Genomic DNA, 27,733 nt, shown 5'->3' with positions numbered 1-27,733 from the left:
AAACAATAAGCTAAAGGAAGCTGTAAATCATTAACGAGCAAGCAGTCAAATAAGATACAGTAGTTATACCATCCAACTATTTCATTAAATGGACAGGCAAACCATGTATTACCGTTCCCATCAGAGTACTACACTCCTAGCTACTCCCTTAAACTAAGATACCAGGTTCGTGGGTTTTGGCGCCCAAATGCGAACCGGGTCCGCGCGGGTCCGGTTCCGCGTTGGGTTCTCACAGGGTTCACCATTTTCCCTGTTGGCAAACCCAGGGAGAACCCACAGGGAAAATGGTGAACCCTGTGAGAACCTGGGTGAACCCAGGCACAGACCCAAGCGAACCCGCGGGCTGGGCAGGTCAAGTCACTGAAAAGTGAGTTTTTTGAATTAAAAAACTACTTTTTTTTGCCTTTTTTTTTGGATGCAACTGGTGATGATCTAGTTAGAGTCAATTTAAATGATGAAGACGAGATACCTACAGCTGATGGAGCTAGTGGGAGTGGCATTTGTTTGGGTTCAAATGATTTTGAATTTGAACTTGGAGCAAATGATGATGATCTTGATCTAGATCCTTTTAATGATTGATGAACATTAAACTTTGAAGATAGAAGACAATTATTATTTTTGATTGTCAACTTTGTAATTGTAATGATTTTCATTCAAATCATGAACCTGGACATATATGAATCTATGAAACATTGATATATATTATAAGGCATATGAGTATATTACATAATATGATATTATTGAAATTCTGAACTATCAATTGAAATGTCATTTGGCATTGATCAATGATGAAGTAGCATACAATTAAATGTATTTAGATTTGTAATCTGCATATTTCTTTAATTTTTTGCATATAATGTGTATATAATATATATATATACATGGACGAACCCAACCACAAACCCAAAAGGCAAAAAACAAATTCCCCAAACCCATGAACCGGGTTCGCGTCTCCGAACCCGAACCGGTAACTTAGCCCTTAAATGATCATTTAAGATAAATTTTCATTAGATTCCAAATCAAAAAACTATATTTCAAATCACAGTTATGTCAATTTAGTATGTCTGGAAACATCTTACCACAGCTAGAAAGTTTCCCATCAAACTTTAAATGAACACTATCGTTTGTGCAATCACTGCCTAAAAGGTTTGATAGGGTATAGTCATTAAACTATGGATTTGGATGGATGAGAGTGTTATAACAAAAGCCTCACAGCAGGCATCAGTGATGCTCAACAATTTATCATATCCAATATTCACTATTTGTAACTATGATACAAATAGCATGCAGATGAGCCGGTTACCTGTGTTTGAGATAACTGAGAATAAAATGAATTTAACCCTCTACATGATTGAAAAAAATTGATTATTTTCCCTCCGAGAAATCAAAACATGCTCCATATAAATTGTGGCAAAACTCTCACAAAATGCACTCCTCCAAGCCCATACAAGCCAAACCTGGCCTATTTGGTCATCTCATATGATCAGTTTGTGATCCCGATTCACATTGCATGGATGTTAAATAATGTTTAACAGAGTAAGGTTCAACACATTCTGTTTAAATCATCATAGTATCTGTGCAGCTGTGTTCAGTTTCTCTGCAAGAGTGAGTTGGGATTTTGTGAGGCCAGCTAAGTAGATCACTAGAAGCAGATCCTGCAAGAACACAAATTCATCCACTTTGAGATTTAACCGAGTAAATTCAAAATAGGGAAATCAGAACGCACTAAATCACATTAATCTTCTCTTCTTCCATCCTAAAACTGCCATTAGTAGTATCAAACTGAATTAAATGATGTTATACCTGTATGCTGTCATTAAATAGTTTGTCAAATGCATCTGATGACATCTTTGGTATAGCAGCCATTGTGTCCATAAGATATCTCCCAACATTATTTTCAGGAGCAATTTGACCTCGCTGAGAGAAGAAATTGTTAGCTAATGTAAGACAATAGCATACACATGCCAGTCTATCCATTTTTGTCAATTCTCATTAAAGTTTAACCTCAGACAGACACCACTCACCACTACATCATCAACATACTTGAAGACATCCTCTATTAGAGCAAGCAACCTCTCCATGGTAGCCTCCAGCCCTTCCAGATCATTTGGAAGCTTGTCCACAATTGTTTTCTTCAACACATCAACTGCCATTGTAATTTTAATCTCATTTCAGTTTTTGACAGCTTTAATAACACAAACTGATTTGGCTTCAAATTAGAAATCTACGTAAAGTGAACGTCCATAAAATAAATTAATAAGAACAATAATAAATAAGAAGACCAACAACATATATAGTATAAACATGGGCTGCATGAGCAAACATACAAAGGGCAATTAGCATAAAAGATCTTTATCATATAAAGCTAAGTTAATGTAGACATTTCCTTGTCCTTACTGAACCATGTGAATGATCCATATAGTTTTATTTGCACATTGCAGATGCTTTCGGGCATTTCACTCCTCCTATATATATGTAACACTCACATCATTGCTTTGTAGATTATATATATTCACACACCACAACCACATTGTTTTTTAAAAAAGAATGACCTCGTGGCGGTAGAAGACAGCAGAAAACATGATTGGCCTGCTGCATCTTTAATGGTGTAGTTTTTTATTTAAGAAATTTCTCTAGTTTCTATGGCTAAAACATGTAAAAACATTATATTAAATTTTCCTGGCAAAAATAAGTATAACATAGCAATGGGAAAAGGAAGAAAGAATATCATACTTACATGTTGCAACAAATACATTGATATGGAATTCCACTATGATCTGATATATTTTTATCAGCATGTCTTAAAATGTGGGATATTTTATTACCAAGTTGTTTACACAATTTATTTCTTTAATTATTACAAATGTATGACTTCATTAGACATGACAGTGAAGTAGACAACAATCAATTCTTTGATGTTAACCTGCTCTGCCAGATATGGAACTCTCTTGTGCTCCATTAAATTACCATAACCCATGTTACTGGACCTCCAACAAGGTAGCAACTTGTCTAGACCTACAGTTTCTGGAACTCTGCCTAATTCACCAAAAAAAATGTATTAAGGTAAAATGTGACCTATGCTACTTATCCATATCAAGCAACTCATCCAGGTTCCCCCGTTTGAAGAGCTGTCAAGCAACCAAATACAATAGATAATCATCTAAATTTTCATTTTTGACATTGCCATTTCTAGGATTTAGTCATTTTTTTTCATAGTTGGCTTCACTATTAGCTTCAATTTTATCACCATTGATGTCTCTAATTTTTTTAGTGGCAGATAAACATGTGGAAATCCGAGAACAAACATGTGGTAGAAATTTTTAGTCCAAGAAAGCTATATAATTTGTGGAGGTTACTTGGATTTAGCTAGTCTGGAATCACCTTAATCTTCTCTAGGTCAAGATGGATGCTTTTGTGAACAATTATGCATCCTAGATACTGAATTTGTGCAGTATCAAAGGTACACTTGCTAAAGTTGGCTTGCAAGTTGTGTTTGCACAAAGTATCTACAACATATGAGGCGTGCTTTGTAATGTCCCCATTTGGGAATTTCCAAAATTTAATCCTGAAACAACAATTCCAACTTAAGGTGAGAACTGTAATACAAAATTTACCCAAACTGGAGACATTTTATAATGATATTTAACTTAAAATTTTAAGAACAGTACAGAAGATAGAACTTATCTTGATAGTTTTCTCTGATTTGACAATGGATTTATGCTGATCATAAATCTCCCATAAACTGATACTATTTACTTACAATTCTGCTATAAAATTCCTCAGCACGACTTTGTTATAAGACTCCTTATATCTGATATAACCTGATCATAAATCTGTCATGAATATAATCTCAAACTCCTTATATTCTTCTCATCTAATCTGCTATTTGTCTTTTCATGCTCTCTTTTGAATCCGCTAGGAATTCATAATCTTCTCGCTAAAGACAATAACCATAATAGGTTCTTAGTTTGACACCATCCCCGGCAATGGCGCCAAAAGTGTTCAACCCAACAATAAGAATAATAACTCTAGTTGAAGTCTCAACCCGAAGTTTGGACATTCATTTGGTAAAGTCATTATTTCCATAGCTAGTGTTCATTTGATTGTCAACCCAAGGACGTAATACTTGAAATGGGTCTGCACTATATATGCACTAAGTTCTTGCGACAGCTATTCTGCATTACTGCAGCAACTAACATTATGCGGAAAAGATAAGCAAGAATTGAAACTATAGAAAGGCTACAGGAAAACTTCTGCATAAATTCATAAAAGCAATACTGGATAAATTCAATGCTGATAAACAGAAATTACTCTATTTTGGTTTGGCTGCAGGAACAGTCAGTGGATCTGTTTCCAATGGCTGCAGGAACAATCAATGCAAGAACGTCTACTGCAGCTAAGGAAAGAAAACTAAATCTTAACAAATGCACAAGAACACTCACCAAGTGGGCCCCCTTGGATGAGTGATACCAAGCTTCCCAAAAACAACTCTAAAAGCTCAAAATAACATATTTTTATTCATCGTTCTTTGGAAGTCATTACATGATTCAATATGAAAAGAAACTCAAAAATACTTATGAAAAATCCTCTGCTCTGTTTTTCTTCTCTTTCTATCTAACCTCTGAGAAGATAAAGAGCTTATCATTAAAAAGAAATCATCTACAACAGACAACACAAATCACGCTGAAAAGAAGAGGCGGATAATTGACCGAGAAAGGAGATAGCTGAAGTTATGCTGCAAGAAATGCGGATCTAAACCGAACCACGGTCATAACATACTATGGGGGTATTTACAACTTCAATGTCCACCTAAGTTAGACATCGGTAGTATCGCTTGATTGCTCCTCTTATGCCGTTCCTTACGCTTCTCAGCTTTTCTGTTGTTCAATCTTTAGTCATCTTCTTGAGAATCCTTTCCTTCAACTGGCGTGATAGGCGAACATCCACCACAGTATCATTTATTCCCTGCAGTATCATTTTATTTAATCAAGACATCTATTAATTTCACATATGATATTGCCCTGAACAATCCACATGGCAACAGGAATAAATCACATGGTTGCAAGAATAAATGGCATGGCTGTAGGAATAAACTGGCAAAGATAAAACATGATTTAATAGGCTCAGGCTAACATATGGAATACATATAGTAAACTTTCAATACATCACTACTACTACGCAAATCAAAAGATGACAAAAGCTCAAGAGTTCTGAGGATAGAAATATGACAATGTCTCAACTCATCATTCCACATGTCTCACCTTAAGAAGTATTGGGACAATATGTCACCCCATATTCAGAGTTAACCCTGCTCGACGACAAAGGAAAGATGACTTTGAAACCCAAAATTGTTGTTGATATGAGAGAAACGAAGATAAGGAATAAGGCTAATCCTGAGCATCTAATTAAATGGAAGAACTTGCCTATAGAAGACATCACTTGAGAAGGGACAGAAATATTTGATCACCCAAATTTGAAATTGCTTGAGGGCAAGCTATCTGGGGAATGGAAAACTGTCATGCCCCTGCCATAGAGGCTCAGATCACAGAAATTGGAAATCATTCAGCCCAACAAAGGGTACATAAAAAGAAGCGATTGATTAAGGATAGCAATTCCTCCAAAAAGGTGCACGTCTTACCAAATAGAATTTAAAGAGGCACCAATTGGTTGAAGGGCAGCATTAAGGGACACTTCACTTGGAGGAGTTGTATCCTTTGTGAAAGATTGCTATGAAGTTGTGACTCCCCATCCCTTCATAGGGATTATAAATAGGGTGGATCTATTCAAGCAGAAAAGGAATTCAGGAATCAAAATCGAATTAAGAGCAAAAAAAGATATTTATAACAGCAGCAACTAGATTAAAAGATAAATCTGTAAATAAAGCAAAATTACAGGCATATAACAGTAGATTCGTATAATAATCCATTTTGAATTTAGAGAAACGGATTACAAATAGGAAAGACAGCCAGCTTTCTGGATTCACGAGAGATGAAGGGTAGCCATCCTTCATGCTTCTTATCAAATACACCACCTAGAGATGGAATGGACGGCCAGCCTTCCATGCTCATGAGCTGGGGGGTGGAATGGACCAGAAATCCTTTCATGCTTCCGGTGTTGATCGAGGAGGACGGCCAGACTCCAAGGTGAACTGAGGGATGGAAGGGCGAACCACAATCCATGTTCTCACAATACAAGGACAACCAACCTTAAGATTGTGATTTGCAAACGTTTCAAATGAATTCCTAATAAGATTATTATAAATATGCTTTGAAATGACCATTGCCTTAATTGGATTTTAATATGAATGATGTTTATATGATATCATGATGCATTTTAATGTATAGTCAAAATAGATGTCATCTTCACTTATGGTTTAACGTCAATTTCTAGTGACTAGTATTGTATGCAGGACCTAGACCAAGAATTCTCTTAAAGGGCATTTCAATTGGTAAATTAATATTCTTAAATGTATTACATTTCTTATTCTAATCAGAATTGTGGTTTTAGGGCAAAATTTAGGAATATCCCAAAATGGGGCATTCCAGGAAATGAATGTGTTAATACAAACCATTGAGATGGATTTGACATTGATGCCAATCATGGAGTTTGAGCTATGACATGGATCATTGAATATACATATAGATTGGAGCTTGGGTTGTAAATCATACTTGTAATGTGGAACATGTAATCAAATCTAATCTCTCTTACTTCTTTATAGTAAACGATCTGATTCCACGTACATTTGTATTCTTAATAAAAGAACATGCATGCACCCATATCCATGTTTGTTGTATGAGCATGCATCTTTAGAATTAATTATTCAAGCTTGGCTTGATTACCTTTATTAGAAGTTTGCTATGACTGCCAATGTATGCATACTTGCCTCATATCATATCATAGCATAGCAAGCAAGTTAAAAGGCAAATGTATTCATTTCCTCTGGTTAAAATAAATTATACCCCCTTCACAAATTCTTTGATTTCAAGGTGTTTTGGGTTGGGCTCATCTATCAGTTTTATAATGTAATTCCTGTGATTTGGGTTTTGGTTTCACAATCATGCATATTCTAGAGAGAGCCAGGATGCCATTCTCTTTATTCTTTTATCCATTTTTTAATTCTTTGATGTTATACTTCTGATTATGCTGATACAATTTTTCTTATTAAATGCAGGCCCTGTTGTAATGGCAGATCGTCTGCTGAAGAAGACATGCATTCTGTTATTTCTTAGCACTTAGCAAGATATGCAATGAAGGACATGGTTTTGATAGAATAGTTGCAAAAAAAAACATTTTATTTATTCTATGTAGGGAGTTTCAAACCTCTGGCTACACTAGTTAAACTAGATTTGAAGAAAAATGGCATGTAATCAGTGCATGCAGTGCTTAATCTGCAAAATAGAAATGTACCATGACTGTGGGAATCCACACTTTATATGGTATTTACAATTTTTGACAGCATCCGCATTTAAAATTTAAATACCTTCTCAAAGGATGATTCAGAGATTGCTTGGGCTCAGTGAATAATTATTTCAAGGGCAATTAACATAAAAGATCTGGTGCACATAAAGCTGAAGTTAATGCTGTAATGTCCCCTTTTCCCAATGCCCTAGTTTTTTCCTTAGACCTTAATCCCAAGTAAAATAAGAAATGAAATAGAGATATCATTTAGCAATTAGATCCTGATTTAGACCCCTCAATTATGTTAGATATAAATTTGATCTTTCCTACTAGGGTTAGGAACATTATCTTAATCATCATTGTAGTTTACAGTGTGTTTGTGGATTCCCTAAAGGCTTTTCCCAACAACCCATCCACATCATGAAGCATCATGGGAGATCAAACAAGGCCCATCGAACCTGTCCATCAAAGCCAGGAGCAAGGAATGACACCCGCCATTCGGCCTCCCAGTCCCACTCGGCCTCCCAGTACCACTCCCAGTTCCACTCGGCCTTTATATATATATATATATTACATCCATTTCTACATGGATGACAAAATAGCAAATCAGTAATATCATGGTCTATGCATTATGCATCAGACCCAAAAAATTATATAATCCATAGGGATTGTATACTGAATATTATTCATTTATTCAGATTTCTACTCGATCAATCTCTCTTGATGATCTTCTATTACTTTCATGTACAGATCTGAATGTGTAGATCTGATATATCTTTATTTCTTCCCCCCTCTCAGAATCATTCCCAATCTCTATAAATATCTTCATCTCTAAATGAAAAGAGATACCTTTTCATAATGGATGCATTCTTTCCAACAGAAGCACCTTTCCATTAAGGAACGCAGCCTTTAGTTATTACCTTACTAATCTTCTCATTCTTTATTAATCACTAGACATAATATATTGTAATCGCTGCATATGATATGATTGTAATCGCTGCATATAATATCATTTCTGTATGTACTCGCACCTTGTCACATTGGTAATCACTGCAAACAAATACCTAATAAGGATCATTATTTATCACACGAATCGCTGCCATTATAATTAACTCGCCAGCTTCAATGCTTGCTTTCCTTAACGACTTTATAAACATATCAACCACCTTTGTATAGTCAGTTATTATATCTTAAACAAAGAATCGGCTATCAAAATAAGGTAAATACTGGTTGTGTGATACATCATGTAAACACATCCTATTAATTGCTGCTTAAACTTATCTTTGTCCTTAGATTGGTCAGTCAAATGAATCTTATTGAATTGGCCATATTATGAATTACATTGTCTTGACTGTCTTAATGAATCGGCTAGCATTATTATCAAATTCCTTATGTCATCGTCCATAATCTGTGATTTGTCTTATTTCTGAGGCTCGAACCTAGGATCTCTTCCACTCAAGTCATGATACCAGATTATGTGGATGATCTACATGCTCCAGCTGTATGTTCTTTGAGGAAGTCAGCTAATAATTATTAATTCTATTTAATATCATTTCCATCTTTTAATGAATTGGCCATTTAATGTTTCCTTCTTGTTTGTCTGAGTTTGATTTAGGAGATAAGAAAATTGTGAAGTCTTCGAAAAGACAATTTTTCTTTTATTAAGAAAATTGTGAAATCTTTGAAAAGAGTCAAAAGACAATCTTCTTTTGTTAGGGTATTTACTGTCAAAGCAGGGCATGATAAATGCAGATATCCCTTGTACTTAGTGAACCATGTGGATGATTCGTGTAGTTTTATTTGCACATTGCAGATGGTTTCCGACATTTCAATCCTTCTATACATCCATATACAAATCGCAGACCCTCCAATCTGTCAGTTCTAGTAATTTGGTCATAGAAGAGGTTGGTCCATGAAACAATCACACGATATAAGTCAGATGACAATTTTCAACTATGTCTCTGGGGGTTGACAATGTTCTTAGAACAACAACAGATGCAATAAGAAGAAAAAATTTCAAGGAAAGTCTAACCAAGCTTTTGAAAGCGTTTAGGTCCTCATGAGGTTTAAGGTTGGTGGCAATTTTAGCTTTATGGAATACAATTACTCAAGGGAAATATTCATAGGGTGGAAAGATTTAGTTACTGAACTAAATCATATCTGTGTAATTAGATGATGTAAAATTTCCATAACAAAAAGTTTATAATTTTTGGTATTGAGTTTCTTGATTAACAAAGACCAATAGCTTGGAACCCAAAAAGGAAACATCCAGCACAAAATACACAAAAATTATTACCAATATCAAGTCACTGCTAAGCCTAAGGCAATAAGAATAGGGCTCATCCAAACTCAGCGGATGTAAAGACTTGCCTAATAAAATTTACAATTCACAAAGTAGAATAGATGTGCAATCAGGTATTACTATTGAAAGTGCTGGTCTATGATTACATAGTTTGTGTGCCAAGTGTGCTAATGGAATGGGAGCAATAGACGGATGACCATTCAGTGTGGATTGTAGGTTGAGACATAGTTACCTGTAGAAGAGGGGTACCAGTACCAGTGCAGGGGCAAGAACACCATCAAAATTAGGATAACTAAGTAAATGCATAAGGGCACCACTGCAGATGTGGTCCTCATTCGTATGCTAGATTATTCTGGTAACTATGGTTTTAGGCTACCAATCTGACCGTGGTGATAACATCATACAAACCCAAAACAATATTAAGGAAAGAATTTCCTCAGAACCTCCTAGAAGATGAAAGTGCAAAACATTATTAAAAATTACGGGCATAGTCTGAAACGCAAACAGCTCTTGGGGAAGAATATATGAAAAGAAATGATGTACTGTGATTATGTGAATACACTTAAGAGTTAAATTGTCAAAGTACAAGAAAAAAAAGCTAGAATTAGAATAAGTTACAGCTTCATTTGTGCAACAGTTAAAAAAAAATAGAGAGCATAGTTCAGGGCTGTTGAGTCACATACACCCAACTCGTTCAGCTTCAACCATTCGAAGATCCAGAGGAATTTCATGAAATTGTGCTGCTAGCTGTCGGTCTCCAAGAGATAAAATGGTTGAAACGTAGGCTCTGATGCTAGCTTCAATGTTTTCAAATCTTGTATCCACAGTCAAATGGACTGGATTTGTCACTTCCCTTGCATAGAAATCCTGAATCAAAGCACTGCTACCACTTACTCCTGAACCTGTAGAATACCTACACAATTCCACATCTATTGTCTTGAGAAAATGCTCGTATAGCTTAAGACAAACAGATTTCAACCATTTGTAAGGACATCATTACCAAACTCTTTGTTATTTTCTTTCAGAACTCAAAAAATCGAATCAAAACAAACAAATAAAACCCAGCACCATCATTTCTCAGATACCTCAAGGCAAACTCAGTGCATATTTGAAAAAGTTAACAGAAGTAAAACTCCATTTATATTCATATTTATTTATTGAAATGACTTATTCCTAGCCTCCTCAACACTAAAAGTTGGAAAAAATTAAGAAGTGTGAGAGAATTACCATTCAACAATATATATTATATACAATATGCCTCAACATAAAAATAAGAAATTACATAAGTTAGAGGTAAATAAAGAAGTGTGAGAGATTTACCATCCAACAATAACTTCTTTGGGATTCACTCGCTGATGCAACTCATACATATTACGATGGTAATCAATATCCACTGCAACCTGCAAGCCCAAAAATGTTGCTAGTGAAAGAAGCATATAATATTGAACTGTGCCAAATAAAATCTCCAAGCCCTAATTCATGTATAAGCATTGGAGATGAAAATAGTGAAGATTAGTTTCAAAAGAAATACCTGGTCAGAAGATTCATTGTGAGGGACGCAGTATGAATTGCGAATATCAACAGTTCCATCGGAAGAAACAGAGCCCAAAAGAGTGCCAATAACACGCTCCGCCTGGTCGTTCCGGCGAACATATGAATCACAAATGTTAAACAGAACTGTTGGATGAAGCTTGGCAGTTAAACCTGTTGAGGCTGATGGTATCTGCAAAACCGTTTGCCCAGCTGCCATTGCTCCTGCTCTTCGGCTACTTATTCGTTTGAAAGAAATATCTTCGCTGAAGCCTGTCACGGAGAGCAATTTCAACAAGACTTAAAGGTTAGGGTTGGGAATACTTTAAATTTATAAGGTAATGCACAAACAAACGTGAGAATAACTTAAACTCAGCCCATTGGGAGTCTCGGGTCTGAAAACAAGACAAAGATTTACACTCCATTGCAAAGATTCATGATTGTAGAAAAAAATCTGGAGGAGTTAAAACTAGCACTTCTATTAGAATAATATCTTTCTCTTTGTGTTATTAATGGTCATTTAAGTTGTTTCTAATTTCGCCTCTAATTAACGATTGTTTCTTTTAGAAACATCGTCTTTGTAACTCTATTTAAAGGAGCTTTGTCTCCTTGATTAATTGAACAACATCGATTCTTTGAAATCCAAATGCTTTTGCATCTGTATTATGGTATCAGAGCCTTGGTTATTTTCGAAATAATTTTTCAATTAAAAATTCGTTTTAACAGTTTTTTTTTTGAAAAATTTCTTTGTTTATTCAAAATTGTACTTTGCTGCAGTCCGTTTTTAGTCGCACCTGGAGTTGTGCAAACATCTGCACTAGTCTCTTGTTTGCAGTTTACTTTCGGGCATCTTGCTCATCTGCAATAGTTTGGAGGGTTTGCCGATTTTTTCCTCACAGGGAGGGACAGTTCTCCAACATCAGGTTGGACAGTTGGTGTTGTTTTGGGTGTCTCCAGAAGTTCTGCAGTTACTAAGAGGGTTGGTGGCAGACTCATCTCAAGTAGCAGAGTTAGTGGCAGGCTCTTGTCTTCTGTTGCAGCGTGTTCTGAGAAGAAGGGGGCAACTTTCTCTGTTATTTCTCTTGGTAATTAGAACGATAACCATTAAGGGAGGGTATTAGAATAATATCTTTCTCTTTGTGTTATTAATGGTCATTTAAGTTGTTTCTAATTTCGCCTCTAGTTAACGATTGTTTCTTTTAGAAACATTGTCTTTGTAACTCTATTTAAAGGAGCTTTGTCTCCTTGATTAATTGAACAACATCGATTCTTTGAAATCCATATGCTTTTGCATCTGTATTAACTTCCACCCATATGAGGTTCAAGAGATACACTGATAGAAAATTAAAGAAAAAATTTAAAAATAAAATTTTCATTACCTGTTAAAAGAAAGCAGTGACAGTTTGTGATTGCAATGTAAATGTCCTCATTCCATATTTATTCTACCCCAAATCTCATTGATGAATTGATCAATACACATTGGAAGCTCTAGAACTTCAAATGAATCCATAAATTGTATAATGGGGGAAAACAGGCATTTGACAAGCCCTAGATCAAAAAAAAATTTACCCATCAAAAGCTTCTATTTCTTATTTATCATTGTCAGTTTCAAATGTAAACACAATTTCACAACGAATTGATATTAATCATCTCTATATTTATTATTATCTCCTAGCCTTTACATATTTTATAGAATAATGACTAGCAACATTCAATCCATAGTGAACTCTTACAAGGGAATCATTTATCAACCCCGTATGCTAGCAAAAAACTTAGAGTTCATCTTCAGACATTAAAAACATTTTATTAGGAGATTCCTTGATGTACCATAACACTCCAAATCAACTTACTCCTTCAAGTTGTAGATGATATAGTGCAAGCAGACATCTAAGAGTAGAGTTAATGTTGCTAATGTAGTCTTCTTGAGTTCAAGGAATTTCAACATAGACTGATTTGTCCTATCAGGCTGACATGTTCTGCTCTGTGCTAACACCAACGTCATAATCTTTTATGAAACTATCCACATCCACATTTTAATTACTTCACTTTCTTCTTTTGAAATTTTGACTCAAATAGAGTTTCAAGTGATTTGGCCCGTCTACTTCGTGCTCGACCAGTTTCTTTCAAGAGCTTGTTGTGACCATTTCACACATCGCCCCATTTAAAATGGGGGCCCCCTCTTTTTACTCGTTTTTGTTCGCCTTTCGCTCTGCTTTTTAGGGTTTTGGTAGTTTGTCAGTTGTCTGGATTTAGGGTCAAGCCTTAGGGTTTCCTTTTTCGATCTTTTCAGGCCAAAATCCAGTCAGTCTTGAGAGCTTTCGAGCTTCCTTTTGTAGGATGCAAATTTTGAATGAAATGAATTCGCCATAATGGTCTATTTTCAATTGGAATTTTGAATGCAGAGTCTTAATTTGTCTAAGTATTGATGGTGAAAATGTGAATTTTATCCAATTGAGGAATTTTGACCAAATTTTGAGTTTTTTGATTTTTGATCCTGGGCGTGGGGAATGATTTGTTTTTGCCTTGGGAAGTGATTAAATTTGTGAAATCTTGATATTTTGGCCTGTAGGAGCAAAATCGCTCCTGTCCCTCAGTGAAGGACCGGAGCTCGTTTCCAAATATCTTACTATCCCTGCAAGGTCAAGATGATTTTTCGAATGGAAGTGATAGAGAAAGGCGTGATCGTTCCGTTGAATATAAATTGAAGAATTTCATGAACACGGAAATGCCCCAGGAGTGAAAATCGCTCCTGTCCCTCAGTGAAGGACCAGAGCTTAAAATCAAATGTTGCTTTGTCCTTGCAGGATTTTAATGGCTTGATGATTTGAAGAGGTCCAAGGAGAGATGTTTTATCAAATGAATATAACTTGAAGTGCCGTCGTGAAGGAGAATGACCCAAGATGTAAAAATCGCTCCTGTCCCTCTCCAAGGGACCAGGGCGAAATCCATTGTAGCTCCTGTCCCTCTCCCAAGGACCAGAGCGAAATCCTTCATAGGGCATGTTCTGGGCAAAGATCAAGCAAGTTTTTGGTTTGAAGGCAAGAAAAGATGTGACTTGAACTCGTTGAAGACAAATTAAAGATTATGAAACGTCAACAAGGAACCCAAATGCCCAAGTTCGCTCCTGTCCCTCAGGCAGGGACCAGAGCGATTTTTGTCTTAGACAAATTTCTTGCCAAGTTACAATGAATTCCAAGGCATGGATGAGTGAAAAGGTACATTACGAATCCGTTGAAGATAAATTTCGAAGGTGATAAAATGAGATGAGGCCTACAAGAGCAATATCGCTCATGTCCCTCTCCAAGGGACCAGGGCGACATAATGATTATGATGCCTTTTCCTCCAAGTTCAAGGCACTCCAAGACAAAGTACAAGGTGGTGAAGATGTTTTAAAGCGTCTCAATCAAGCACGAAGCATCAAAGGTCGTCAACATTGAAGGATTTACATCAAGACACCTAACTCGCTCCTGTCCCTCTCCAAGGGACCAGAGCGAAATTCCTATAAATGTCTAGATTTCAAAGGTTTGCCAAGTACCAAGCGACTAAGAAGGATCGAGGGACTTTATTTTACACGATGAAGGCGATAGCAAGTTGAAGAGGGCAAGGACGAGACCAAAATACCTAAGTTCGCTCCTGTCCCTCAGGAAGGGACCAGAGCGATATCTATTATATTTGCTAATTCCTTCAAAAATCACGTTAAGTCAAGATCATGCGAATTGGTAAGAGGTCTAAGGCGTCTTAACAAAGTGAAATACAAGGGTTTTAAACGTCAAAATGCTATCAATTGAGCTAAAGAACCTATATCGCTCCTATCCTTTGGACAAGGACCAAAGCGATTTTCATTAAAACACTCATGTTCCTTCAAAACCAAGACAATGCAAAGATAGGCAAGATCGAGGGCGTCATTTGGAAGGTAATGAACGAAGAACAAAGGTTAAAAGTTTGCAAGTTTGAGCCAGGACACCAGGATCGCTCCTGTCCCTCTCCAAGGGACCAGGGCGATATTGGTTAGAACACTCATTATCCTTCGAAGATTACATCAAAGCAAAGTTGCAAAGGGTTTGAAGCGTCTTTTGAAGGGTGATGAACGAGGAGTTAAAATCAAAAACGAAGAATTTCAAGCTAGAAGACAAGGATCGCTCCTGTCCCTCTCCAAGGGACAAGGGCGATGATCCTTCCAAACGTCTAAACGCTTCATAGAAGTCAAGGAAAACAAACGTGGAGTGAAGGAACAATGTTATTATTCGCCCTATGATGAAAATTGGAGATTGAAGATGCAAGATCTAAGTGAAAACATGAGGATCGCTCCTGTCCCTCTCCAAGGGACCAGGGCGATATCATCACAAAAGGACATTCATTTGCAAAGATAAGTCAATCAAGCTCGAAGGACCCAACGAAAATGGCAATTTCAACATAAGAGTGAAGATGTTGAACGTCAAAAATGCAAGGATCAAGACAAAGTTAATGGATCGCTCCTGTCCCTCAGTCAGGGACCAGGGCGATGAGGTTTGAATCTTCCCACTTTTACAATTTTGGCGCTCAAAACAAATATTTTTGAATTTATTTAAATGCTAAAAAATCGATAACTTCGAAAATCCAATTAATTTGGCATTTAAAATTTGCGCAAAATATTAATTAATTGTTTTTTGCCTTGTAAGAAAAAATCGAATTTATTAATTAAAAACGATGGCATTTAATAATTAATTATTAATTATTAATTTAAATTAAAAAGAGCGCTTGGGTTATGAAAGTCGGCTTTGTTATTTATTTAAAAAAATCTTTTTTTTAATTGCTATATTTTACCAAAGTCGGCCTAAGGTAATTGGAGGTATGAGCGCTATAAAGGAGGGGTGAGGATCGTCATTTTTACATTATCATTTTACCATTCCACATGCGATTTGAGGAAGACAAAGGAGGAGTGCGAGTTGTGTGTTAGAGGTGCGAATTTATATTCAAAGGTGGCACTAATATTATCCAAGGAGGTGCGAACTTGAAGTTTAAATTGTGCGAACTTGTCAAAGGCATTGGAGATCACGTCAAAAACTTGAAGGGTGGCGAAGTTGATAAGAGGAACGTTGGTTTGAAGATCACATCAAGGCCATTTAATATCAATTTTGCCTAGGCGATTTTATTCATTTTGCATTCTAGAGTTAATTCTCTAGTGAGGTATGGCGATGTGGTTTTATTGTTTTAATTTTAATTTTAGATCGTCATAGCTTAAATTTTGAATTTTGAATTTTGAATTCCAACTAGCTCAATCGTTTTTTTTAGGAAATGATAACTCAAAGACTTATCATGAGGTTTCCTAAAATTAATTTAATCTATGTTATTCATTGCAAGATCTAGTTTCTCATTTTGAAATGTTGTGTAGGTATGGCGACCCCGAAGGCGGGAGCATCCACCAGTCGTTCAGCTCTCATGAAGGAAGATCAAAGGACCGAAGAGGTGGAGACCAACATCGTGTCGAAGTGGAGCAACATTGGAGATACAAACTTGGGTAACTTCAGCACGAAGAAGTTTCGAGAGGTCCCTTACATTGGCAAGCCATCACCTGTCGCCCGAAGAATAATCGAGAGTGGCATCATTAAGGCGGCCGGCTTTCCTCCAGCTGTTCAGTGCCATCCAAGAAGAAACAAGAGGCTCACAGAGATCGATCATCCGGTACTTCTTCTAGACCAGAGAAGAGGACACTTCAAGTGGAAGAATCCATGGAGTCAATGGTACAGAATGACGGGCAGGAAGAAGGACAGGCACAGCAAGGGTCACCAGATGGATCTCTCCAAGATTATGAGTTAGATGAAGATAAAGAGGACAATGAAATAACATCTCCTCCCAGACAAGAAGAAATAGTGCATAAAGAAATTCAAGTTCAAGAGACAAGATCGGCTATCCCAGATTGGTTGAAGGAAAGAATAACCAAGGTGATCGTGATAGAAGACGAAGATAATGCAATTGATTTGGAAAGCCTTGTTGGACGTTCTCACGAAGTAACAGAAAAGAGGAAGGCCACCACGATGTCCAAGATGATTCGAGATGAGACTGGATCCAGAAAACTGCAGATAGCTACACCGGCAGTAGACAGATATGAAGGTGAGATCCTAGCAGAAGAATATGATATACAGACATTTGAGCTAGGACCATCCACAGCAGAGCAGACATTGGATGATGCTATCGACTCATTTGAGGCATTGAAAGACAAGCTTAGAGAAGAAATGGACAAGAATAGAAAGCTTGAGAGAGAGGTCGGTGCATGGAGGACATATTTCAGTCATCTCAATGAACCTTTGAGACGTCAGGATCCAGCTAGATCACCAGTGCAAGCACTTCCACTTCAATCAATCAATGAGGCAGAAAGATTCAAGAATATGGTCCAGCGTACAAGTACTTGGATGGATAAATCTCATACAGTTGCCAGAGTTTGTAACAAGGATGATGAAGATTATTCATCAGGCTATCCAGGTTCTTGAGATAATCCACAATTTGATGATAACAGTAGCCGCATTTGCCCATACCAAAGATGTTGTCATTCCTGTCTTGAAAGTAATTAGACACACATCAAGGAGGGTCTTAGCACAAGAAAAGATCATGGATGGAGGACCTCACAGTTTGCTTCAGTGGTCAACCTTACTCCATATGAAGAGTGTTCTCTTCGAGGACATCAGTACTAAATGTAGCCAAGTTGAGGAGGTGATCAATCCTATCCAGGACAGAGTATTTGAGGTACTTCGTACCATTCTTGGCAGAAGGATCGAGGTCGAGACAGATGTGGATATGCAGGAATTAGAGGATAGAATCAAGGTCATCTTTTGCAAGGACGCAAATGTTACAGATGAGCAATATGATCAGATGTTTGCCACCATGCTCCTGATTGAAAGAACAAAGGAACTTGAATCTTCATGGGACGCGGCTCTTCTAGATGCATTCGATCAGGTCATCCACTTGGAAGAGAGTATGAAGAATCTTCCCGAGATTCCAATTGCAGAGATCGAAGGAATCGTATCAAGATTCATTGCATATGCTAAAAAAGAGAATTGGAAAGGGAATAAGATTCTAGATGAGAGGTTGTTATAGATGACATGGCATCTTATTTGCCATTGGTTTATGTCTCCTAGGTTTTTGTGCCAAATTTAATATTTGGCTATGCATTTAATATTATTCAGTAAAAAGGAGGCCATTTGTAACAAACCCTAATTAGGGTTTAGGTGTCATGATCTTGACCGTTGATCTACTTTCAATCTGGACCTTTCATTGTAATTGAGGATGCTATTTATACCCTCATTTTTCATTTTCATTTGTAACTAGAGTATGAGAGAATAGAGATAGTTAAGAGATTAGAGAGATTATAAGCAATTTGTTTTTGTAGCAAGATTGAGTTTGAGGAAAGGAATTCAAGCAATTGTTGTACATGATGACTTGGAAATCAATGAAATATTGAAGTTATGGTGTTTTGTTGCAATGTTCTTGGTTATCTTCATGGTTGTTCAATTTACTTGAATCATGCTCAATCAAATTAGTGTGTTAATTTGAAGGACATAGTGTGAGACTTGATCATTGGTAGGATTCGTAATCCAAACCACTAGCTTCTTGCTGATTGTAGGAACGCCTTGCGTGGTCGACTGGAGATATTTGAATCACTTAACCTTCAATCATTATTGTATCTTGGATATGTACCTTCGTGGTAGTGTCTTTGTTCTTTGATGCGTTGAAAATCATTTGTTACCTTAGAAGATCGCATCAATTTCAATTGAGTTGTTATTTTATGGCGAAATTGAAGTTGGTAGAATCTTGCCAAGCCTTGTCCACATGAAGTCACTCTTAGTGTTAGACTAGATTAGACTCCTTGCAAAACCCTATCCTTTTGTTATTTTTTGAAAAGCTTCTTAGTTTAGTAAAATTTCAGGCTTTCGGAGTGTAAGATCCCCTTGAGGACACAGCAAATCACATCATACCAACTGGTGCTTATCCACACGTAGAGACCCTACTAACCAGAACATTGGAGTCATCCTAACTGATCCTTCATGCGAATCTTCAGCAGTTAGAGACTTTATTCAAGAGAGGATAAGATGCCTTTAGCTATTTTATTCTGTGTATGATCGTGTACAAAACACACGTCAACAGAGCTCAGCTAGTATTTTCTTCTCATCATCCACATCAAGATTTGTTGTACCAAATTTCAATACAATAGACAAACCAACTCAACTTCATTGATGTTTTATGTGCTATAAAAAAAATCAAACACAAGGTAGCCCGATGTCTACAACATAAAAAAGTAACATTATAAATTTAGTAACAATGATAAGGCCAAATAAATGCCATGATGTATCTCAAAGAGTCTGGTATCATTAGCTTCCTATAGAGTAGTTTGCTTTAAACAACTTTAAAAACTACCAATAGACATAATAATGTTTTTGTACTTTTGAGTGAGCATCTAGAATAGCTTTTAATCTCATTGCAAAACTCTAGAAGTGAACGTTGACATCTACTTCTATTTAACTCTATTGCTGGTTCAAAAACAATCATTTTACTATGCTTGAGATTTATTATGTTTGTAATGTCCCCAACCAAAAAATTAATATTGCTTTTAGATCTGGAAAATATATATTACACAAAACTTCACCGAAAACACCCAAACTAGTTAGCTACTTTTGCACAAAAAGGGCTGAGTTAAAATGGAACTTTATAGAACATTATTGAAAATGATTTTTCTGATATGTGCATCCTTTAATCAGGACTGAAACCAATTATTGCAGCAACAACATTAATACATTCAAACTCCAATTTATAAGCAAAACCCGCCAAACTATTATAACACAATACCACCAGTGTCACTGTAAATACCACAAGCTGATATTGTTTGATTTACAAATGGAAAATACATAGAATATGATCTGATACAAGATTAATAACAGCAGCAAAGCCCTCAAAACACATCTGGAATTACTGCAACAATATTAATGAAGCCTTGAACACACACAATAGAAAACTGCTGAAATCTTGAAGCTCCAATGCAACCTTTGGATGAAGTTGCTCTATGTGAACAATGGGGTTTCGTCCACCATCCACCTGAAACTTATGGGTTTCCATCCACAAGCCTCCAATCTCCAATGGGTTTCCGTCCACTGAAGAATTTTGTAGAACATGAAGTTCATACTATAAGAAATTGAGAAGTAGAAATGGCATAAAGATCCATTTTTCCAAATATGCTTTGTATTTATCTTGTCATTGGCCAATTTGGTGGGAAAATCAATAATTAGAAATATTACAAATTTCCACTCCTCTTACTTTCCAAATTTGCACTTGGTGGGAAAATCATTAATTATGAAAAAATTTAATTTCCCACTCTAGTCTTGCTCTCCAAATTTGCTCTTGGTGGGAAAATCATTAATTAGAAATATTTCAATTTTCCCTTCCTCTCTCTTGGTGGGAAAGTCATAAATAGAACTATTTCAAACTTCCCATTATGACACAAAATCCAATTCCCCACTAATTGTTTCCAAATATTTAATTTAATATCTAAATGTCCTTTTGATACTGAAAATATTTGGACATTCATAAATATTAAATTACTTTTTCTGCCTAAGCTTGTCCAACTAACCCACGGAAGAATAATATGAGTTAATATTGACCAAAATCCAATTTTAACAGAAGGGGACATGACAATGTTGGTCAAATAGTAGTCATCCAACTGTACCACAATTTTAAGAATGAAAATATTCTTCTTGAAAAAGTTCCTTGAAGGTGTCTTGAATTTGTTTCTTGAAGGGGGTAGAGATTGCATGTGCAAATATCACCATTTCTTAGGACCAAAATTTACCACTCAACTGGCAAAAGATTCAGGGCAAGCGGATGACACCAAAATCAGAATGCAATCCACATGATGTCATCCAAAATAGCAATCTCGTGAATTGAGCCTCAAAATGGTCCCAGTAGTGTTATTTTGTTACTATGACTGTATTTTAAATTTACAATATTCAAATGTGCAACCTAGTCTATCAACTCGAAAGACAAAATACAAACTTACTCTACAGCATACAATTTTCTTTATGTATACACATGAAATTGCTTCTCTAAGAAACTTTCAAGTTGTGTTTTGCAATTCCAAGTAAAATCAATTCACAAAACTTTACACAAAATGAAGCACATGATGAGACACAATGTGCACCTTTTATCACATAATGCTCCCTCGACTACAACCAATGTAATGAAAATTGTTTGAGCTGCTAAATTTAACCTCACTGTTTAAAGTCCATTATCAAGGGTTCTCAATTTCTATAAAAAATATGCATTTCATCAAGTTTGTAACAAACACACCTCGGTGACCAGACAAAGAAAACAAAGGTAATGACATGACCAATACAACTACTAATTGTATTGTGGCCTTGTAGTAATTATTAAGCATAAAATGCTTCAAACAGTGCAATTATTTTCACTACAACTAAATTTATGTCTACACCATTTTAAACCACAACTTAGGATTATTAGTTTCCACAGAAAATAATCATCCACAGTCAAACAGAAAAAGCCCAAATTGAAATGTAGGACAAGAAATGTATGTATTCATTTTCATGTTAAATTTTAGTTCAACTCTAAATGATATATTTTAAAACAATAATAATAGAAATTGTACCTGTTTGAAACTCTCTGTGAAGGAAGTTAATGTCTTTTTTGGAGTAGCATCCCGATGCTTCTGTGTAGAAATTACCTAATCTAGTGCCTCAAAATCAACGAAGGGCTTAGGCACAATGAAATTGTTGTTGATCTTACTATGGGCACTTTAATTGTAGTAGGTAGTTAAACATAATTTGTGTTCTTAAATATTTGACAATTTGTATTGACATGGTATGGGCACAACCAAATTGGTAGACTACTTTAACTATAGTGAATACTCAACAACAGTTATGGAACAAATTGAGCTAAGAAAAGTTGACGAACCCATGGGAAGTCAAAAGAAATTCAATAAATGTTGATGAAAAATTTAAGACAATTAATTTTGTAATTTCAATACAATAAATAAATCATCATTCTATTTTCCCCAGTTTCCTAATTCATGAAGCATGTTGTAATATAAAACCATAAATTATATACATGCCCTGTCCAATGTTGATACGACAAAAACCTATTCAGGTAGGTAAAATTCGATAGAAATTGCCACAGGAAGTTAGCTCCATATTTTATCTGTACTCAAAATGAATCCATGTCATTTAGGGCTACAAGTAAGCATCTAGGTAAAACAAATAGCGAATCCAATAAGACTTGCAACATATTTAACCATGTTCCATACAATTTCTTCAAATTTTCAGAATGTTTCTATAGAATTTACAAGGATCAAAAGGGTTTTGTTGAGATTTTCACGAAAAGAAAATCGTATGTATTCCATCAAAAATAAAAACCCTAGCTGGACATAATGAAATCTTGAAAAGTAAAAAATAGGAATGGTAGCCAACCATATACAATTATCTCCTATATGAAATTTAAAAAACATAACAATTTGTCCTTTTAATTTTAATTTTTTTCTTATTTTTTATTTGAAAATGTTTCAGCTTTCTGAAAACCCTACAAGTTGGTGAGTGAACCAAATGATGGATCAATAGCCAAGTAAATTGAGAATCAATGTCATCTATTTAGAGAGACCTTCATTTTCATTCTTATTAAGGTCAGCATGCAAGAAAGCCTTGCCCTTGTGTTTCCTCAAACAGTGCTTGTAAATTAGAAACAACGAAATCCCAATAGCAAGCCAGACCTAATGATACAAGAAATAGAGGCTCTAAAAATTAAAAAACAAAGCCTAAAATACCCACATCAGACCTCAAGAACAATGAAAGCAAAATAAACAAGAATTAATAACCATCAAATAAGCGTGAAAATTATCTCAAAGTAAAATATCTCCACGTGAAGAAACAAATAGAAGTTAACACTGTGTATTACAATAATATCATATATGAAAACAGACAGATAAAAACACAACAAAGAGTACTGCCCTCGAGATTCTGCACAACTTGTGTTCACCTATCATCAATGCCAATTAAAAAAATGGGCAGAGTGTGGAGGAAAAATATTACTAACCCCTGCGAAAGTCGAAATACTTTAAAAAATAGATGACCCAAAACCAAACTCCTTGCAGTTACTGCTGCAATCTACTCATAATAAACGAAAACTATATATAAAATTGTTAGGGTTTACTGATACTTGCTGTACATAGCGAGGAAATCTTCTGCAATGGTAAATCAAATCTGCAAACTTAATAGATGCAAGGAATGTTTTATGTCTATGGTCATCTGAAAAATAAATTCTACTTGAATGTGGCACCGAATACTTGTTTTCCAACGGCCTGAGACCTGTTTAGCGGCATGAGAAAGGTTTGCCATTCATCCGTACAAGCAGAAGCTCACAGGGAAAGCCTACCAGCTAATAAACTAGCGGTTGGACCTCAGAAAGGTCCAATTTGTACTGCCGATAGCAATTTCTCAGATGAAGATGAAGAACATCATGCCTGAAAATGCAGTTACATAATATCGAACTCCTATGCAAGTCAAGGGCATTGAATATTCACTTTCACGTAGGAGTTTGCAGGCACAATGGAAGCTTACTGCCAAGATATTGTACAGCATGCAGTTAAGACATAATAAATCCAAAACGTTATGTGCCCTGGTTGATACCTTAATCTATCAGTTTGGAAACAAAAACTAAGTGGTCAAAAAAGGGGACATTACAACCACATTAATGAGCCTTATTGTGCCAACTACATTGTTGGTTGTGATTTTAATTGGATGTACGAATTTCTAGGGATCACTTATGATATTGTTGTTATTGTCATTGTTAATAGAGCTAGAAAGTGTGGCTGTATTTGAAATTTGATCATTGTTCTTATTTATGTTGCTCTTCTTAGGATTGTTTGTTTATGACATTGGGATTTAGTTCTTTCTTAGCATATTTCTCTTGCCATTTTCTTTTCAATCTTGATCAGTTTAAAGGGTTGATACCATGCATTCTCAAGAGAGTAACAAAGAGCTTCCTATAATCTTAATTTGTTTCACTCCTCTCCTTTTACATTATGCTCTCCATCATATTAGGACCTAAGATTCTGGCAGCTAAATTTCACATTTTAGATAGAATCCTTTCTTACAATATGCTTCGAGATTAGCCTTGGATACATTAGATGCAAGCCATCCCCTCAACCCTCTTTCAATAAAAAAAAATTATGCAATGGAAAAATATTCATTTAGTCAAAATCAACAAAACCCATATCATTACCATGAAGAAACAGGTTAATAACCATCGAAACCAACTCTCGAACTGTCCAACGAAGTATAGGAAGGGTATTACATTGAAGTCATTTAGGTCAAAAACTCACATTAAAATTACATCTTCCAACATCAAACATGCTAAAATAGTTTAGATTATGAAAGATAAAGAATAGTAGCCTTTATCTAATAAGCCCGATTATCAACAAAAACATGAGAAACTCACTAGGCATCATCAAGTTCATGGCGCTAATGAACAGACTAAGCCAGCCTTCTTAGGCAAACGAACTTATTAACTGTGTACATCCATCTGCAAACATGTTGATACCATCTTATCAAGTTATCAACAGCCTCCACAATACAACTTATGTAGCAGACTAGTTAAAACTTAAAAGAGATGCGGCTACCTTTCTAGGAAAAGCATGGTATGCCTGGAAATAATTTATACAGATAAATATCTAATCTTGATATGCTTGATCTTAATTTCATATCATGTCTCCAGTATTGTTCTGCATAGCACACACTTGTGCCTCCCTCTAAGTCTTGCGATATCAATTTGATGTTGCAAATTGCCCATGCCCTTCTTACCATGACATACAATTTTTCAGAAGTAAAGCTTACATTCATATTTTCATTTTATAAGCAGAGCTATGCAACTAATTGACGCTATGTCCTCAAAATTTGTTAAATTTATCGGCTTGCTGACAAATTCCATCAAAACGACTATGCCTTGCAGATTCCACTTCTGGAATTTTTTCATTTTAATATACATGTGTTTCTGTTTATTAAGCATGCATGATATGCGAATTACTTTCAATTTATGCCTTGAAGGCATGGGAATCATCAGTATCTATTTTAAGTAAGTAATCATTAGCCTAGGCAAAGAAGAATGTATTAAATACTAATGTGAGCAAACAAAATGTCATTAAAAATGAGAATTTCAAGTTTGGATTCATATGAACAAGTAAATATCAAAAAAAATGTGTTCAATTATTACAATCGAAATAGTGATGTTAACATCGCCTTTGCAGGTACCAATCTACTCGTGCAGGCATATCTTTGAAAGTCTCAGTGTAGCCTTTGCTAAAATACTTAATGATGACAAATCCAGAAAAGCATGGCCCTTGAAACTCAAACACATGTATGTTGTACCATCATAAAAAGTAAAGCTACGAAGGCCATTTTCTACTCTACTGGGTAGTCAAAATTAACTCTTATATGCAAAATAGAGGAATAAACATAGTTTCTTAAGTGCTCACCTAGCCTGTCAAGCGAGACACCAATTTGGAGTGTGAGACATTCGCATATGATCTAGGCTGTAAATTTCTACCAAAACGCACCACTACAGGAGCACACAGGAGTAAATGATCTTCGGTTCTGTGTCAAACAATTTTAGTGCGTGCATAAGATCACTCAAACCGAAACAACAGCACAAATAAAAATAAATCTAAAATAGATATGTACAAAACCCTTGCGGAAATAAATCAAAACAAGTTACAGCTAAGGAAAGCTATATTTAAAGCCAGACACGTAACCATAGAAGGCCAAGGTGAATTAAAAAATCGTTACAGCGCACCCAATTATTATGCACAAAACCTAGTTTACTTATACTGGCATCTTAAGCATGGGCGTACAACTATTTCTTTCGTTTGGAAAACATATTCAATTAAGTGTTTGTATCAATTTAGGTTAACATAATTAAAATCTTGCAGTTCACGCTTGCAGTAAAAGGTTAAAAATAAAAAGCAGGGGAACTTTTGATTACAGGCAATCTTTCGAATTAAATTCGTGCATGCACTTCAAAGCCCGCCCGGGCAAATCAAACTGCCTTTCACTACAACAAACAATATTTTCGCAGCAGATCTCAACATTCCTAAAAATACACCACACTATTTTTCGCTCGACAAAACAAAACAGAGTACCTGAAAAAGAAAATAAAAAGTTAATCGATTCCTAACCTCTCTTGTTGGAAGCGAATTGCGCAAACGAAAACAGTAATGCAGTGATTCAAACAAAATTGATCTCGTGCACTCCTACGCACCTCTGATCACCGGCTAGGGGTGGAAATACAAACCCTAACGTCAAGCACAGGTGGAATGGAAAGGCCCTCACATGATTACAAAAGCTAAACATATTACAAAAGCAATAATATTTAAACCTTCAAAAAGAACGGTTGCTTTCGCCAATAAAATGCATTCGAGCTTAGTAAAAGGACATACCTGAACTGAAATGATACAGAAAGAACAAATTTGTTTCTAATGCTCTGGTGTTTTTTCACCTATTTAGAAAAACCGCTCAAAGATGATTTGAGGTTTTGTCCACCTGCCCTGATTTGAGGTTTTGTCCACCTGCCCTGTGTTTAGGGTTTACGCTTAGGGGTCACGCGAGTATACAACGCTCAGTATGTCGATAAAAAATAATAATGAAGTTATGGTGAAGAGTACAATTTGATTTCCAGATAGAAGATCAATTAATTTATCTTTTTTATATAGAACCTTATTGTTTTGTTTATATAGGGTTGCAATACAAATATGTTTGTATCATATATTTCCTTAGAATTAATTACTAGCAATTGCATCTTGGTGTGCAATGGCAAAATGTGTAGAAGGTAAATTAGGGAATTTTTGGTCTATTATTTGCATACATTTGTGCAATATGGGAGTTCAATTGGGAGGTCATTTGTAAAATGATGTTGTTTATGCAACAAAGGTAACAAAGACCTTTTCACATGATTAGTGAAGTCTTTTTCTTTGTGCCCCCCTACTAGATGCATTGGTGATGTCATCTTGTGTTGTGCTTATCATGATACCTTATGTGCACATTGGTGTGTAACACAACATGTGAATGTCACTTAAAATACAAAATATTTGTTCATACAATATGGAAATATCTGAAAAGGAGGATGGAGAGAGAGACAAAGGGAGAGAGATGGATGGATAGAGAGAGGGGGCATGCAGATACATAGGGAGAGATGAAGATAGAGGTACAACTGAAGATAGAGGGAGAGAAGAAGAGGGGAAAAATAGATTCAAAGAAGCATTGGGAGAGATAAAGATAGAGATATATAGGGAGATAGAGAGGGAGAGATAGAGACAAAAAGATAAAGAGATATATAGGAAGAGAGAAGTCCATGTAAATATATAGGGGAGGGAGGAGAGATAAAGAGAGAAATATAGATGGTGAGGTAGAGTGATGGGGAGATGGAGATATACAGATATATAAGGATATAGAGAGAGAGGGGTAGAGAAAAACAAGGAGAAGT

The 27,733-nt window shown here is 35.8% G+C and overlaps 1 protein-coding gene across 8 annotated transcripts; it reads right to left on the bottom strand.

Moving 5' to 3' along the window:
* Positions 1 to 1,123: 1,123 nt before the first annotated feature.
* Positions 1,124 to 26,799, bottom strand: LOC131075420 (eukaryotic translation initiation factor 3 subunit F). 8 transcript variants are annotated; one of them, XM_058012257.2, is made up of 10 exons: positions 26,691 to 26,799; positions 26,430 to 26,596; positions 25,731 to 25,848; positions 24,698 to 24,781; positions 11,232 to 11,503; positions 11,021 to 11,100; positions 10,384 to 10,613; positions 2,025 to 2,146; positions 1,804 to 1,917; positions 1,124 to 1,655 (listed from the first exon to the last, which is right to left on the bottom strand). In XM_058012257.2, the coding sequence occupies exons 4-10, from the start codon at positions 24,714 to 24,716 to the stop codon at positions 1,566 to 1,568; spliced, it is 927 nt and encodes a 308-aa protein (XP_057868240.1). In that variant the 5' UTR covers positions 24,717 to 24,781; positions 25,731 to 25,848; positions 26,430 to 26,596; positions 26,691 to 26,799; the 3' UTR covers positions 1,124 to 1,565. The 8 variants fall into 8 exon arrangements, with proteins under 8 accessions (XP_057868240.1, XP_057868239.1, XP_057868237.1 ...); XM_058012256.2 differs by having other exon boundaries at positions 26,430 to 26,546; XM_058012254.2 differs by having other exon boundaries at positions 26,430 to 26,525.
* Positions 26,800 to 27,733: the final 934 nt, after the last annotated feature.

The sequence above is a fragment of the Cryptomeria japonica genome, chromosome 4 (genome assembly GCF_030272615.1).
Source record: "Cryptomeria japonica chromosome 4, Sugi_1.0, whole genome shotgun sequence".
Lineage (NCBI taxonomy): Eukaryota > Viridiplantae > Streptophyta > Pinopsida > Cupressales > Cupressaceae > Cryptomeria > Cryptomeria japonica.
The sequence above is the reverse complement of the archived record's forward strand: the minus strand, read 5'-3'. Positions and strand labels throughout refer to the sequence as shown.

Bases quoted from the DNA above. Each gene is read 5' to 3' on its own strand.
- LOC131075420 (XM_058012257.2), bottom strand. The intron at 2,147-10,383 runs GTATGTGACTCA...TTACAATGGCAG, and splicing joins TGAAGCTGAACGAGTTGGGT to TTGATGTGTTGAAGAAAACA. The intron at 1,656-1,803 runs GTATAACATCAT...GTGTTCTTGCAG, and splicing joins TATTTAATGACAGCATACAG to GATCTGCTTCTAGTGATCTA.